The sequence below is a fragment of the Trichoderma gamsii genome (genome assembly GCF_001481775.2).
Source record: "Trichoderma gamsii strain T6085 chromosome Unknown Scaffold_14.2, whole genome shotgun sequence".
NCBI lineage: Eukaryota > Fungi > Ascomycota > Sordariomycetes > Hypocreales > Hypocreaceae > Trichoderma > Trichoderma gamsii.
This window is the reverse complement of record NW_020171351.1, coordinates 254,244-270,534: the sequence shown is the minus strand read 5'-3', so window position 1 is coordinate 270,534 and position 16,291 is coordinate 254,244. Positions and strand designations below refer to the sequence as shown.

Here is a 16,291-nt window from a genome sequence, read left to right as displayed (position 1 = left end):
AGTCACTGTGCTGGCGGTTGGGCCGGGGCCAAGGCTGAGGGGGGCCCAGAAAAGGGACTGGCCACACCATTTTCGTTCTCTTCGCAGCCCAGCATTGCCGCGTCTTCTTGCACGCTTCACCCCGTCAAAAAGCCCTTTCACAACCACTTCACTTATTGCTCGCCGCAGCTGCATGACTGCTGAGATCATCGCTATTGTCGCTGCTTTCTGCCTATTGTGGTGCTGCACGGCCAGCTGTCAGCCAGGCAGGCCGCAAGTCCTTACGCTGCCCAGCCTTTTTTCTCATCCGGCCTATTGCAGTAGACGCCGCTGTTAGCATTAAGGTTCCTTTCACCCCCCAAAAGGTAAAAAAAAAGGTACTCCCCGGCCTTAGTGCTTCCAGTGTACGCACTCGTACCCGTCCATGCACATCACCTCTAGTACCAACCAGACCCTTTTTTTCTTTCAAACACTTGCTCTCCAAAACCTATCAACACCGCGCGACCAGTCTTTTCCCAGTCTCACATCCTACATCCATCACATCTTCACTTCTACTTACACCGGATGAGCTCTTCCCGCTGATTCCGGGTCTCCTTTCTCTTCGTCTTCCAGCTGTTTCTTTTTTTATCCGGCACGGCGCGGCGCGCGTGCTCGTCTGGCTTACTGACGAACTTGGTTGGCTGGCCTGACCCCGGTTCTCACACTTCTCACACTTAACCATTTTTACGCCTCGCTCTCTTCATCTAACACACACCCAACACATCCGCTGCACATCACATCCTCCGCATTCTCAGTCGCAGGCCCGTACATGCCCGGGCTCATCCCGCATCATGGCTACTGAGACTGAATCGCCCGCTCGGGAGCCAGCCACTCGTGGGCGCGGCAGAGGTGGGCGCGGTGGCCGTGCTGGCCGAGGCCGAGGTGGCGGTCGAGGCGGTGCTTCTTCTACTTCAGGCGTCTCCAAGGCAAACTTCCCCAAGGCCGGCCGTGGAGGCACTCGCAGAGGCCGGGCTAAGAGCTTTGCCGACTCTCGCGTCCAGGCCGCCTACGAGCGCCAAAGAGATCTCAAGGCCACCTACCAGGCCGTGGCTCATGCCCTCAAGCCCGCTCTGCAGGAACTCGCTGACCGGAGCATCGAGGAGCTACTGCAAAAGGCCGACGGCCATCGGTTTGCGCCTGAGCACTGGCCTGTTGTGGACGAGTTGAACCAAAGGCTGGCTAAGAAGCTGCATCTCTTCGACCGCCAGCTCGAGGCCAATCTGACCCTCGCCGAGGGCACTTACAGTGCCGAGCAGTATGTGCTGAAACAGGAATTCGAGGTATGCTTATCTTTGTTATCCCTGCTCACCGATCGCCCATCTCTGGACGTCGTGACTGTTCCAGTATATCTTTGAAAATAAAGATGTTACCACCTTGCCTTCTTCTTTCTTCTTCTTTCTCCGCCTTTTTCTTCTCCAAGTGTACTCTAAAGCTGACTTTTTTGTCCCTCAGAATGGTCTTGAGGACCTTACAGAGCGATTCGACGACGGTCAAGCTAACCGTCTTCGTATCCTTTCCTCACTGATCTCAAAAGATCTTCCAGTTGATGTAAGTCCTCGGTTACTCTCTCCTTTGCTTTCGTTTTTTCCCCTCTTCTTCTTTATGTGTATTAGTCAGTCAAGCTAGCTTTCCTTCATGCCCGGTCACAGTTTGAAGCTTCCTACCGGCCTTGCTCTTACGGATTCAAAACCACTCACCTGTTTATTAATCATACCATCGAGAACCTTTTAACTAACACGACTTCCCTTCAGGTCCGTGATGACCAATATGAGTATAAAGTCATCTCTGACAAATCGCTCGACGATGACTTCAGCATCTATGAGTGCTACAAGGATGGCCACTTGGTCCCCTATCCCTCACGGGTTGACGGCACGGAGATGTGGCAAAGAGCCCGCGATGCTGAGGCTGCTGCTGCCATTACGGCTGCCGCCAGCTCTTCCGGTTCCCGAGGAGGCAGAGGCCGTGGCCGAGGCAGTAACAAACGCCGCGCCCAGGACCAGCCTGAAGGCCAGCCGACACCAAAGAAGTCAACTCGCAGCAACTTTGATAGCCAGCTGCTGCAGGCTGCCCCAATTGCTCCTGCCAAGGGTCTTCTCGCAACCGAAATTGAAGCCCACATCGAGGGTGCTCTCGCCGAAGAAGAGTCAGCCCCTGCGTCTCCCGAGCCCGTCAGTATGCCCAACGGCGGCGCTGCTTCCTCTACTGTTGCCAAGTTCAACGGCAAACTATCGGCTCGCGAAAAGAGCCCAGCTCTACCCAAGAATATTGGGGAGCCCGATGAACATGGCTGCCGCACTTATAACCAGAGGCCATCCATGAAAGAGAAAGGGCTTGCCAGTCGACTTCTTGCTCCACGTCTCTTCTTATTCGACGAATGGGATATTGGCTTCCGTGACAGCTCCAACGACTCTACAAAGGGTCACACCCGCGCCAAACGAGGTAAATACCTCGATACGCCCAACAGCAATGGCATGCACTTTGACTACTGGTGCAACGGTTATGATTATTCCAACACCCGGGAGTCTGACTTTGACCTGACCCTCGTCAAAGAATACGGCGTCCACCCCAAGTATGGCATCTTTTTACCCACCAGCACCAACGAACAGGGGCCCAAAACTCCGTTTGTCATACCCGGAAAGCCGGTCGTATATATTGCCGAGCCTTCTGGACGCATCTCTCACGCCTCGCGCTCTTACCAGAGGACGGTTAACAATCGTCGTGTTGCTGATACGCCAGTGCGAGTGAAGATGAGTGCCACTATGCGCCGATTTTGCAAGCTCAACGACATCCCCTTTGAAGATGTTGCCATCTCAGAGTATTTGCCTACTGATGAAGAGCTTCGCGATCGATCTTTGGGCACAGCTGCACTGGAACTCGAATCCAAGCCTGATATCGAAGAGGCTTCATCTACGACTGATGAACAGCTGGCTCTTTCAGAGGAGGAGACAGCCGAGCCAACCCAAGGTGGTCTCGCCGCTCTTTCTGTCCTCACTTACGCGACTGCATTTGTTGCGGCCGAGGAGATTACACGAGCCGTTCCCCCTGCGCCCAAGCTTGCGCCCAAGCCTGCAAGATATGATGCCATTAGAGATGTCTTCACGGATTCCAAACCTGAGGAGGCGCCGGCCCCTGACACCAACAGCCTCAACCTCAATTTCTTGGCTGAGTTGTGCAACGTCGAGACACGTCTACAGGAGCCCGAGGGTTACGTACCCAAGACGCCAGCTCCTCTGATGCTCGTTGCCGAATCCGGACTCGACACAAGAGCCCAACGCGATGATATGCTGCCCATTGCACCTTTGAGACACGCTTCCATCGGTGGACAACACGGCCCTATGGAACCTATGGGGGGATACATCCGAAATCCCCTGCATGGACAAGAGCTTCCACCATTACCACCTGTCGGTCAGCCTCACGCTCCTGTTCCCCCTCAGGGACCAGAGACCATCGTCTATCAGGCACCACCTACTGAGCAGCCCATGATCCACGCACCACCGCCAAGAGCCAATGAGTATAATCAGCAACATTCTCATCCGCCCCCTCCGCCTCCGGGTCCTCCAGTCCAAGAGCCGCATCAAGGCTATTACTCTTATGGCGGCGGCTATATGCAGGAACCAAGAGATATTCATATGGGTTCTGGCCGTCCCATTGAATCGGCGTATGGCAGCAGCCGAATGTCAAACTATGGACCTGAAGCTCCCGGACCCGGCCCAGCTCCTACACAAGCGCCCCCTGGTCCTCCCCCAGGGCCCGGCGGAGGATATTCTCATGTCTACTGGCATCAGCAGGCTCCTCCTCTCCCTCCGCCTCCCCCAGTTGCACAGGCTCCTCCGCCTCCACCACCATCACAGCATTATGCGTCACAGCCTCCACCAAGGATGCCCTTTTCTCACAACGCAAACGCTGAGCCTCTTCCGCCGCTTCGACCACCTCGAGGCCGCGCTCAGCCTGTTCAAGATGATATGATGCGCGATCCAATGAGAGGGCCAAGTGTGCACGGCATGGGTAACTACTATAACCCTGCTCCAGCTCGGCCTTACCACCATGGCTATCCTGCTGGCCCAGAGCCCCCTCTCGCTCCTATGCAGCCACTCGGATCGGAAAGGATTTTGCCCAATCCTCAGCAACCGCAGTCCTACATGGGGCCGTCTGGCCCTGGTTATGCATCTCAGATCTCATCTCAGATCTTATCGCCGACTTTTGGCAATCCCCAGCCAATGTCCGGCCCCATGGCCCAGAGCCCCCCGGGAACACCGCAGGGCATGCACAGTTCGATGCACCGCCATCGCTCCACACCTTCGGGATCTTCAGATGCCGGATCTGGCAAATATCGCAAACTTCAGCCTGCTCCAGTGCCTGCCCACCGAGCGTGGTCAAACAAACCGGAGCTGAAGACTATTCCTTACGATCATAAAGAAACCGGCTCGTCTGCCGCTCTCCCAAGTTCTGGTCCCACGCAAATTAGGGGATGGAATGTGAACCAGCCTAGGAAGCGGAGCAAGGCCGACAAGCAAGATAGAGCGGAAGCGGGAAATGACCGAGACGATTCCAGATAGAGACGGGAAACGCCGGGCCAAACAGCTGCTCAAGCAGACAATGATAAGCCCCAGACCAAGCCGCTCCATCCCAACTGGTCTGTTCGTTTTGCTGAGCCAATTACCCATTTACCACCTCTTTTCCCACGAAACATCCCTCACGTTCCGCGACGCACCATGGCTCAAGACATGGATCTCCAGGAACTCTTTTCCTTGACTTGCGAAAACACTACTACCGACCCAGCTATATCTGCAGCAGATCCAGTCTCTGCTGACGCTTCGACTTCTCAGAATAACACGACAGCACGTCGTCTCCGCCCCAGAAGGGCCAAACCCGCTACAACCGAAGAACCTAACAAAGCGGCACCTTCTCAATCGATCAGGCCCAGCCGTTCTACCGCAAGGACTAAAACATCAAAGAATTCGAGCCGAGCAGCATCCAAGAAGAGGGCTATTCGAAGGGAAGCTGCACTAGCAGGCACTCAACCCGTTCAAGAAACCATTACTAGCACCTCAACTACGACAGCTGACTCTGCCTCTCAAGCAGAGAGTATCAACATTTGACTTGTGCTATAATCTGCCAACACAAGCATTCATACTATCGGATGACGTATATATTCGCGTGCATCTGTCTATATCTTTTTTTTCCCTTTACCACGCTGGCCGGCGAAATAGCATTACCTACTATACCCTTTCGTCATAGGAGCTATCGACCAAGCCCAGGCAACGTAAATACATAACGAGATGACCTGTTGTTCCATAGAGGAAACAGATGACCAAAAAGCTATACCAACAGCTACTTAATTCGGCATAACGTCGGCGTCGAAAAGAAATGACGAACTGGAATTTTCTAAATTTGTTCTTTTCAATATTGCGTTTTTGTTTCTTGTTACATCTTTGCGCTTGTGCTTTAGCGAGCTCTATTTTACTTTTTTGGCTTGGAACTCTCAGGACTATACCTTTGTTCTTCTCTTCGACCCTCTTCTTTCACCTATTGGCTTTTTGCAACGACGGCTTCGGCTGCCCTTCCTTCTTGGGTGGCTAATGGGAATGACTTGCCTCGTATACCCTCCAGCTTGATATAAGTTGGAAACGCGGGAACTGTCTTTTCTTCATGGTTTACCACTTCTTGATTCTTTCTTTATTGCGATTATTTATTTCCTTTTCATTTTCCGGTTATATCATATAGCCATCTCTACTTCTTACTCTCCTCCTTTTCACCTATACTTCATTATCCCGTCTTCGGTTTAGGGAATGAAACATTTGCTTTATGGCCTGTGTCTGGCTGTGAAAATGGAATGGAAGGTGGATTTGGGAAAGGGAAGAGGGAACAAAAATTCTGGGACAACGGGGTGACTCGGTAGCATAAGAAGGGTCGGAAGGTAAAGGGATCGGGGGACTTTAAGATGCTCCGATGACGGCTGAGATAGATGGAAAGGCGGAGGCTTAGGCATTTCTTATTGTTTTTCTGTTTACTGTTCTTTGTTTTGTCCCTACCTATGGTATGTAGGTAGATGGGACCGGTTGCGAAAGATTTTCAGGCAAGAGAGACTTTTGAGTTCAATTTTCTAGGGACCAAGAGGACTAAAAGAATTGAAAGTTCATTGTAATTGTAACAGACTTAATCCTTGTATGTGTGACTGAGACTTTTTTGTTTAACAAGAAATGTACTGAAAAGGCACGCTATGTGCAACTTGTGTAAACTACCTAGAACGTATACTACATGCAAAATAAAACCCGACCCCTAAGTTTTTGTTTTCTGTATCCTATCTGTTTGTTTCGTATGCCATCATCCACTTATATCAAAATATGAGTCGATCTTTCTTTACTTCAACGTCCAATCGTCCTGTATGTCGTATAATAATCTCATCGTCAAATCGTTCATACCATCACATCTAGATTCTCAGTCTCATTCCCATATGTGCTCATGCTCATGCTCATGCTCCATCTATGCTGTTCAAGTTGCAGGGTCATCCTGAATTGGTGCTTCTGTAGGGATACTAGATGGGGCACTGGCACTGGCACTGGCACTGGCTTGTTGTACAGGTTGTGTGACCGGAGCAGGCGCGAGAGGCGCTGTTACCGCCGCTGCTGTGGGTATGCCAGGGGCTTGAGTAGCAGCAGCAGCAGCGATAGTCTGCGCCTGCAAATCAGCACTTGTAATTGCAGGCATATCGCCCATGGGCGGCATGCCGTGGGGGTGAGCCAAGGCACTGGGATCTAGAGGTGGGATGACCATGTTGCCGCCGAGGACGGACATGTCTGGCGGTAACATCATGCCTCCGTTGGGGATCAAGGTATCGACGCCTCCGCCTAGAGAGAGCAGGTTGGCGCCGAGGATGCCCTCTGGGTGCAAGGGATACATGAGCGCCTCCATGGTGGTACCGTCGAAGATAACCATGTTTTGTATGGGCTGCTGCTTCTGGCCGAGAACGTTAATGACGTCCTGCGCCAGCTGGCCGCCCAGAATGGCCGTGACGGGGGCAATTTCGCTGCCTAGATTCTGCAAGAAGCTGCGAAGGAATTCTGGCTTGAGGGTTTCGCTGGGAAGGCTCAGGGCCTTGTGCTTCTGCGTGGCAATCTGAGTGAACAGCTTAAGGTCTTCGCGATTGCTGGGGATGCGGCCGCCCTGGATCTGCATGAATTCCCACAAGGCGCGCAGGCAGGACAGCGCCGGGGAGACGCTCTTCAGGCGGCGCTTGGACTTTGTGTACTCTTCCGGCAGGCTGGCGACGTCGCTGGCGAGGAACCAGGTCGAGTAGAGCTCTCGCTTGGTGACGGATTCGATGACCTTGGGGCCTTCCTTTTTGGTCTTGACGTCGACGATGGAGCGTGTGCGCGTCTCTTGCTTGAGTTGGGTGGCGACATTTCCCAGATCGCGCTCAATGACGTAGTCGTGCTCTATCAGATCGCTGAAGATGAAGCCGTACATGCCATGAGTGCCCGCCGCGTAAAAGGCCTTGCCGTTGATGCGCGTCGCCGTGTTGATGAGATTGAACGAATCCGGATCCAGATCCGTAGCAATGACGATGTCAAAGTTGGCGAAATAGCTCGGGCCCTTGGACTTGACCCCCTCCGAGTCGACAATGACCTGGACGCGCGGGTTCAGCTTGCGCAGGGCCACGCTGGCGGCCTCGGCGCGGTTCTGTCCAACGGGGGATTCCACCTCGGAGAGGAGAAACTGCGCGCCCAGGTCGGCCTCGGTGACGATGGCGCTGTCGAGGACGGTGAGAGAGCCGACGCCGGCGAGGACGAGGTTCTTTGCGATCTCGTTGGCCAGGGCTCTAATGGTGATGAGGAGGATGTTTGCGTTTTGGATCTTGGCCTGGGCGGCCATGCCCCAGAGGCGGATCTGGCGATCATAGAGGGCGATTTCATCTGATGAGAAACTGTGAGATGGGAGCTGAGCGAGCGCAATGCGATTGTTCTTACCTGCTGTGATGGCCTTGTCAGGCAGCGCGAGGCCGGCAGCGGCATGGCCGTTGCTGAACATCATGGGGGCCATGATTGACGGATCTGGAATGGCGGTGGTGCCGAGAGAAGGGTCTGGGATGAAGGCCTGGCCAGACATCATCATGGCGGCTGCCATGGCATCAGGCGCAGCGAGCTCGGGAGTCAGTCCAGCTGCGCCGCCGTTGGTGGCTGGGATGGGTGCTGTGCTGCCGTCACTGACGCCATTGTTTGGTTGGTGTTCCATCCTTGATGGAATTCCTTTACGGATTTGATCAAGTCGGTGTGGAGAATAGGTGGGAGATGACAGGCGTGGTTTGAGAGCAGAAATGGCAAGGCTGCGCGGATCTCGTGAGGACTAACGAGTGGGAGCTTCCAGAGAGATGGATGGATAGAGCTGAGGAAGCGAGGTCAAGAATATTATATGAATCCAAGCAGCTCCGTGCTGGTAGCAGGTTAAGAAAGCATTCACACGGCCAGCGTCAAAAATGATGCAAGTTACTTGTAGGGCCGTGAGCTATGATACAGAGATGGGATGTCGAGCGGATGAGAATGAGCGCAGCCTCGCCTGTAGCCGTGCAGCGCTGATACGTGGGTGGACTGGCGCTAGAGACGATGGGACGCTGTTAAACAGTACTGACAATATGGGTCGGTTGCCGGTACGCTATCAAGTATCCTTTAACAGTGGGGCCGATCTGAGTAAGATCTAGCCCCAGAAGTATTCCCTACGGCTCGAACATCCTCAACCTCAATTCACTTCAATGCATGCCCTGTATTTTTCCTCTTTTGCTGCTAGTAGTTCGCCAAGCAGCCATTGTGACACCATCAGCCTTGAAATCCCGAGCTTGTGTTGCGCCGGTTGGTCGAACCGCACGTCAGTTGTGGGCGATGAGTGCAGCCTCCGCAGCCAAGCCAGCTCAGCTTTGATAGTCGATGCAAGTAGCTGAATGGCTTCCGTGCTAGTAACACTGTCGACACAAGCTTGGTCGCACATACAGACAGACATTCACAGCTGAGGTTGCAGTGCTCCCTGCCAGCTGCTTTGCACCGCGCATATTTACTAACTATTTGTATATCTTGTGAGGGCTGTCTCGGGTACGAAGCGGCAGCATCTATCCGAATTGAGTCCGCCAAATGGCGAGAAACCGACCAGATGCACTCCATACTCCTTGTAGATAAGGCAGGATTCAATATCAACGAAGCAATACTACCTCTGTATAGCTTCAGAGCAAAACCTCAATACTGTATGCATCCTCCATCCCCAGCCAAAGCCCACAGACGGATGCTGGTCGCATGACCCCATTGGCCAGCCATTTTCGATGTTGCACCGCTAGGGCTGCCTGCAACGCATTCCCAGACCGCTATGGATCACCGCTAAGCTCGTCCGAGTCGGCCTCTGAGCCGCTAAGGCATAGAGCCGAATAGTGCCTGGACTAGCACCAGGCGACCCCGCGTGCACTGATCAGGATGCCAAAGCCGGGGCTTCCAAGGGCCATTGAACGGCGACGGAACATCAGATGCTGCAACTTTCCATCTTCATTCCTCATTCTTCATTCGGCCCTGGTTCTCTTTGTCCTCGCATCCACGCTGCCCTGGTTACCAATATCCAGCAAAACATCATCTTTGCTGGGCTTCAAGCGGCAAAAGCCATCAGCCCTCAAGCTCCAAGTCGCTACAAGTCAACACTGAATCACCTCACACCACCGCTACTCCCCGAAACCTCTCAGGCAACCCCGCTGCTGTCAGCGTGCCTCACTGACAGGCACAAGTAAGTGATGCGAGCTGAGGCCGGCCATTAGCCGCGCTGTCTGGGAGGTGCAAGAGACAATGAGCTGATCAAGACCTTTGGTCCCAGATTCGCTCATCCTTTCTTCCTCCGAGACAGCCATTTTCTTCTTTGGACTTTCCATCTTCTATTTTAATCAAACCTTGTTCCATCCTATCCTCCCTGCACGGTTTCTCGACTATCGTCCGTCTTATCGGCCCCAGCATCGGCGAATAAAGTTGCCGCCCTCTCGCGCCAACTCGGACCCTACAGCACCAGCAGCAACCTTATTAGCCTGGGCGGGCTGACAGCATATTATATGGAGTCGGCTTGGGTCGTTTGAACGCCGCCCAACTCACGCTTCCAGTATTGCCACCCCGACGGCGCAACCAACCCTGGCCGCTCCATCACGAACAACCACGCCAGGACGTTTTGACCATCGCCTTTCCAACTCACTGACAACCGCCGAATCGCTTTAACGGCGACGACCACCCGTGTCCCCGTAACGCGACCTGTCTGTCATGGCGTCAAGATCGGGCTCGGAATCCAACTCCTACCCGCGGCTGCCTCGAGTCGAGAACGAACAACTCATCCCAGCCTTGTCTCCGCCGCTGCCTCCTCAACGGACCCTAAACTCCCCTCGAGGCCGCGAGAACGTCCCGGCACCGCCCCGTGCGCTCTCCCGTCTTCACTGGTCGTCATACGCTGCAGCCCGGAGAGCCGAACGGATTCGAAACCTTAACGAGCAGGCTGACCGTCGCGCCGAAGAGAGGGAACGTCAGCTAGAGCGCCTTACGGGCATTTCACTGCGACGCTATCCTCAGCCGCGTAGCTTTGGCGGTCCCCAGACGCCCAATATTGAAGAGCTAGGTCGATCTCTCAGTCGAGCAAACTCCAGCCTAAGAACGTTGTTGGATCAGCCGGATCCCACCCTTACTTCACTTCCCCAACCTCTGCGTCCCCATGAGTTCACAGACGACAATCGCCGGAATAAACGCCGGAAACTCGACTCGGACAGAATGGGGTCCGGCGGGCCCAAGGCCTTTCGCTATGGCAGGTATGGGCAAGTAGACCCGGGTCAGCTGCGGATGGAGATTGTGAGCTGCGACGGAGGCATGTTTTCGAACCATTCGTCATACGCAGCTGAGAATATTCTCAAAGACGACAATTCAGTATACTGCACCAAGGGAAACAGATGCAATATCATTCTGCAACACCAGGGCGGGACGGTATTCACCCTACAAGAGCTGATTATCAAGGCACCCTGCGCCACCAACTTTTCGCATCCGTAGGTTTTCTAGTTAATCTTGTTGGAGAGACTGCTATCTCTTGGTGATTTCTCCCACTAACTCGATTCCCCAGTGTTCGCGAGGGCATGATTTTCATCACCATGGATCAAGACGAGATGCTTAATCGGACAGCTCAGTACCAAATCCAGTACGGCCAAACAGCTAGAGACCGGACACGAACGGGAGAGGCGAATAATGCGCTGGTCCTGGAGCAAGAGCCTCGCCATATCATTTCTATTCAGCACCATGACGATGGCACCACAAGCACAAGGGCCAGGAGATCTTACGTATATCGAACCGATGACGATGAAGGTCGCCCTGAAATGCCTGAGGAGTTTAGTAGGGAAATGGCTGGATTTCGTGTTACTACGGAATGCAGCGATGAAGAAGACGATGACGAGGATGGTTATGATGGAGCACGGCTTCACCGGACCCCTAATCGCATTGGCTCTCTACCTTTTGAGAATCTGGAGTCTGACGCAGACGATATTATCCTGCCCTTCAGCCCTCGAGATCCTTCAGACGACCCTCTTCTTCATCACAGTCGCCGGCATAATATTATTCATCGACCTAGAGGCAGAGATGACGACCTCGACCACGACCACGACCACGACCACGACCAGGATCATGACCTGATCAATGCGCCAAGCGCCTCTCTCTCCGAGGCAATGGATGCCCATGCTAACGCCACTCAAGAAGCCATCCGTGCCGTCAGCCTCAGCGGCAGCTTGCTTTCTCCTCACGCGCGGTTTTACATCGAGAAGAAGAAGAGCAAATGTACCATCAAGTTTGAGCCACCTGTTTCTGCCCGTTACATCCTTCTCAAAATGTGGAGCTCCTCTCATGACCCGACGAGCAATATCGACGTTCAGTCTGTCATCGCCCAGGGCTTTGCGGGACCAAGATATTTCCCCTCTGTTGAGCTACGATGAGCGTGACATGAAAAGAAAGGGGTGCTGAATAATACGATGAGAATGCATTGAGTGCACACGCCAGTTTGAAATCTTTTTTTTTTTTATTAAGCGAAAGTTTGTACAGAGCGCAGTATGGTACCTATACGAAAATCTCATGGGCGCAGAGAAAGGGGCCTGGCAGGGTACATACGGGGGGCCTTTGTTTTCTTCATTTTTTTCTCTATTCTTTGAGTTTTCCTCTTTTCTTCCTACTTGTTGTTAATTCCTCACTATCGGCGTTATTTTCCATGATTCCTCACACGGCTTTGATGATGGAATGAGTTTTTACAAGGCAAAGAGAGGCGTTGGTGTGCGCTCTTTCGGAATACGGCTTTAAAAATGCCAGTCGCTTTCATTTCGGAGTTGGTTACCCGGTACCAGGGATGGCAATGCCTGTTTCTTTCTTTCAGTTCGTTTACTACGACAGGGGCTACAAAGTACATGTACTTGCTAGGAATCTAGGACATTAGCGATTGTTTTACGACGTCGATCAACCTATGCATGAATACTACTAGTCTGCATCTTACACAAGTTCGAAGTTATTCGTGAGCTGTGTGAGTGCATGCTAATTATCATCATTATTATCATGAGAATATTGTCGTAACAATGTACGCTGTTTAGGGCAAGCCAACAAGCCATCTCTGCCAAAAGTCACACTACCATGTTTTACCTTATCCAATATTCCCTGTATTATCATGAAGCATTGTCCAAATACCCATGAACCCCGTTTTCTAGAACACCGCATGTTACTGTTACACCAAGCAAGAAGCAAATCAGCTGCTCTTCTTTTCCTATTGACCACCTTGGAATCATGCAACTGGCGGTATGACGAGACTTTGACTTCTTCGCCGATTGCCAGATGCAGAAGCACGAGGCTGCAGAGGAACGATTGCGTGGCAGACTGCAGTAGAGTATCCAGCGAGCAGGGCACCAAGAAACCTGGTAGTTGATTAGCAGTCGCCCTATTGCGATATGGAATTCTTTCTCACAGGTTGATATGGATCACGACAAAGGCCGGAATCGTCTCCTTCCAGGGATCCATCACATCCAATATAAAAGCACCGCCAATACCGCGGAGCGGGAGCTGTTCTGTGACATCGAAATCATAGATGTCAAGCTCCTGCCGGGGAAACTTGAGAATGCCCGGCGGTTTATCCGGGGTGCTCCAGCCGATATACACCATGGTCATGAGGGGCATCAGCGTGAAGAAGACGCCGCGAAAGACCCAGACGGGATCGAGCGACGAGTTCCGAGGGCGCAGCAGCGTGTTGAGGGCCATGAGGCCGGCGGTGGCGGAGCTGATGGCGGCGCTGAGGGCGGCGAAGAGGTAGAAGCCCCAACGGGTGAAGTCGCAGCCGACGCCGTGATACTGGCAGGGCCCGCGGGAGACGCGGATGCGGGCGGCGATGAAGGCAGCGGTGGAGAAGAGGACGAGGATGAGGTTTGCGGCGGACCAGGCGAGGACGAAGTAGATGAGGAGGTTGCTGGAGAGGTGGCGGAAGCGTCGCCGGGCGTGTTTTGTGGTGGGTGGCATGGCGAGAGGAGAGAGATGAAGAGGAGGGAGAGAGGGTGAGGCAGTGATCTTTGTATAATTATGTGATAAAAGCGAGAGACTGTATGTCCTGTGTGTTTTGTTTTGTTTTTCTGCTTGATCGCCGGGATGATTTGTATACTTGGACGGATTAGAAACGATAGTGGTGAGCATGTAGACTCGTCTCGCGGAAAATGACTGTAAATTGGTTGTTGTCTCCCTCACTTGGACGGATGATTTAGAAAGATATGGGAGAGTTTGGCCTGATGGGAAGATGTATATGATATAACGGCATGTGGCTTGATGCTCGTGTGTAAAAGAGTGTCGCAACTGCCTTGATAGTAGCAAAAAGATTGCTCGATTGTAGAAGGAAGGGCTCTGAAAGGAGTGAAGAGAAAGTTGATGTATTAAGTTTCTATATCTACGTACGTACGTACGGTCAAGCGGTTTGAAAGAAGCCTGGCTATCATCTGGTTTATCTACATTAATTTGGTTGTCAGCAGAGGTAGTCAGACTGGTGTAAACGAAGTAATCATTAACATCTACATGATCAACAACAGCTCTATACTGGATACTTTTGGCCATACTGGAAATACACAGCGAAGGCCAATCTCCTTGGATGTTGCCGCATGGCGAGGCTCTACATCGGAAGTGCTTGTTGATATCACTTTTCCTCTCCCGACTTTCATTGGTCTAGATAAGCTCTCCCTCTGGCTGCAACCAACTCTGCTATATGAACCCGAAATAGCACTGGATCATGTGGCTGAGACTTTGTGGCAAGCCGAGCCAAGCCACTGGGAGACTTACGATTTTGCGTACGTGTATGGCACGCACACCAGAAGAGACGAAGAGTGGGGGATGGTGCACTGGAGTGTCGGCCGTGACAGTGGGCTGAGTGCCTTGTGCCAGCGCAACCAGCAGCAGTTCAGGCAGCTGCTCTAGTGGGTGGCAAACGCTCGTGTACCTGAGGCAGCTTAGCGAGCTTGGAGGCCCGGAGCTGCTCCCAGACTGGCTGGAAAGACTGGAGGCCGAAGATCTCCCCACCGCACCTCAGGTACGCAGCCAGACCAGCGCGACGGTGCAGCAGCCAGGCACGCTGAGGCGGCCAATCGGTGGAGTGGCTGGCCATTGATGCTTTCCATGGATTTGCAGCAGAACATTGAAGCTTCTTGGTCGGGCTCAGATGGAGTGCAGTGCGTGCTGGGCCACCACGTTGCGTCCATGTGCCGTCATTGGCCCGCGGCGCTGGAACTGGAGCTACAGCACAGCGATGGATGTGAACAGTCACAGTCACAGTCACAGGCAAGACAGCGCTGCCGGCCCTTGCCCTTGCGCTGTGCGTGTTCCCTGCCCGCTGTCGGCGTCGCGAATCTGCACCTCTGGCCATTCTCTTCTCTTCTGCACCCTTCTCCTCTTCACCTCTTGTCTGCTTACCTACTGTACTTGGCGCTGGCTCTTGTCGCTTGACCGCCTTTGCCAGAACACCTGTACAGCTCGCTGCTATCCACTGCTAGCACCACCAGTAAGCTGGGGAGAGAGGAGCCTTTGCTGGACCCGCGCGGATCCACGGACAGGCCAAGCGAGCGAGTGACAGACAGACACGCAGAAACTCGGCCTGTAGGCAGGTACATACCGCATGTTCAATCCATGCCAGGCCTCGTGCTCGCAGGTACCGCTACATCGACATCCCACGCACTGCAGACTCTGCAGACTCTATAGGCACATGCCGGCCAGCGAGTTCGCAGGGCTTGACGTCTGATCGGGTGGGCCGTTACGCTGTGCCAGTAGCTGATGTCCGGCGTATCAGCATTCCAGGCCGGCCTCTCGCATGCCGTTGTTGGGCTGCATCTGAGACAGCAGGTGCCGTCTAAGCGTCATCAGCTATAACGTGCTCGTCGAAACAAAGTTTGTTTTGGTCGCCACGGAGCGACGAGATCCGCCGGGAAAAGAGGGAAAATAAGCCAAAGGGACCCCCCCGGACAGTTGCCAAGGGCAGAGGAAGAAAAAAAAAAGAGGACTGGAGTCTGGTTGCATGAGTCGGGGTTGTGCGTGACCGCTACACCATTCGCAGCATCCTGTGCATAGAACCTGCAGGACGGCGCAGCAGCTTGACCAAAGACAGAGCGTCGCGCCCTGGCAGCCGGGCGTGCATTACGTTTGCATCCTAGTACGTCTGCATACTGAGCATGTGCTTTTTGCATCTACAGGCACACGCTGAAGAGCGCTTCGGTGGACCCGTCGGTCGTCAGCTAGGGGACAACAAATGCTAATTCGCGACAGTAGGATCGACGCTGGCACTTTGCGCCGACTGTGTCGGATTCAAAGCGACCGCCGAAAACTTGGGGTCACGTTTCCCCAGTCCCTTGAGCCCGGCACCACCATCGAGCAAACCCGTTCGCCTTGATTCGCATCAATCCCTTTGGGGCTGGACTTGGCCGTCTTTCACCTTCCTGCAAAGGCAAATCGGAAGCGTCCAGGCGCCCACTTCTTCCACCGCAGCCAATAGATACCGCAGGTCACAATACAGCGCCTGAACAGAGAGATTGGCTCGAGCCAAAGCGAAATTCTGTAGTACTGCCGCTAGAGGGCAACCAGTTCGCTGTGGCGTCCGTCTAGCATCGGTAACGATCGCGAAATACTGGGGGGGCTGGTCGCTGGTCTGGTCCAATATTCCGCCCAAATCTCCACTCCGTTGCTAGGCCCAGTATCCTTCACCGCGCCAGCGCAAAATACTCCCAGGTAGTGGTACA

At 53.5% G+C, this 16,291-nt stretch overlaps 5 protein-coding genes across 5 annotated transcripts; 2 read left to right on the top strand and 3 right to left on the bottom strand.

The window, feature by feature from the left end:
* Nucleotides 1–809: 809 nt before the first annotated feature.
* On the top strand, nt 810–4,574 carry TGAM01_v204782 (hypothetical protein; the record flags this gene model as incomplete). The annotated part of the gene is made up of 3 exons (XM_024549508.1): nt 810–1,298; nt 1,471–1,566; nt 1,770–4,574. 3 exons carry the CDS (start codon nt 810–812, stop codon nt 4,572–4,574), a joined length of 3,390 nt encoding a protein of 1,129 aa, XP_024405738.1.
* A 1,936-nt stretch (nt 4,575–6,510) lies between these two features.
* TGAM01_v204781 (hypothetical protein) lies at nt 6,511–8,250 on the bottom strand (the record flags this gene model as incomplete). The annotated part of the gene is made up of 2 exons (XM_024549507.1): nt 6,511–7,931; nt 7,986–8,250. 2 exons carry the CDS (start codon nt 8,248–8,250, stop codon nt 6,511–6,513), a joined length of 1,686 nt encoding a protein of 561 aa, XP_024405737.1.
* A 2,039-nt stretch (nt 8,251–10,289) lies between these two features.
* Nucleotides 10,290–11,989, top strand: TGAM01_v204779 (hypothetical protein; the record flags this gene model as incomplete). The annotated part of the gene is made up of 2 exons (XM_018801523.1): nt 10,290–11,056; nt 11,131–11,989. The coding sequence occupies 2 exons, from the start codon at nt 10,290–10,292 to the stop codon at nt 11,987–11,989; spliced, it is 1,626 nt and encodes a 541-aa protein (XP_018665316.1).
* Nucleotides 11,990–12,819: 830 nt separating this feature from the next.
* On the bottom strand, nt 12,820–13,544 carry TGAM01_v204780 (hypothetical protein; the record flags this gene model as incomplete). Its single annotated transcript, XM_018801524.1, has 2 exons — nt 12,820–12,949; nt 13,000–13,544. 2 exons carry the CDS (start codon nt 13,542–13,544, stop codon nt 12,820–12,822), a joined length of 675 nt encoding a protein of 224 aa, XP_018665317.1.
* Nucleotides 13,545–14,466: 922 nt separating this feature from the next.
* Nucleotides 14,467–14,928, bottom strand: TGAM01_v204778 (hypothetical protein; the record flags this gene model as incomplete). The annotated part of the gene is made up of 1 exon (XM_018801525.1): nt 14,467–14,928. One exon carries the CDS (start codon nt 14,926–14,928, stop codon nt 14,467–14,469), a length of 462 nt encoding a protein of 153 aa, XP_018665318.1.
* Nucleotides 14,929–16,291: the final 1,363 nt, after the last annotated feature.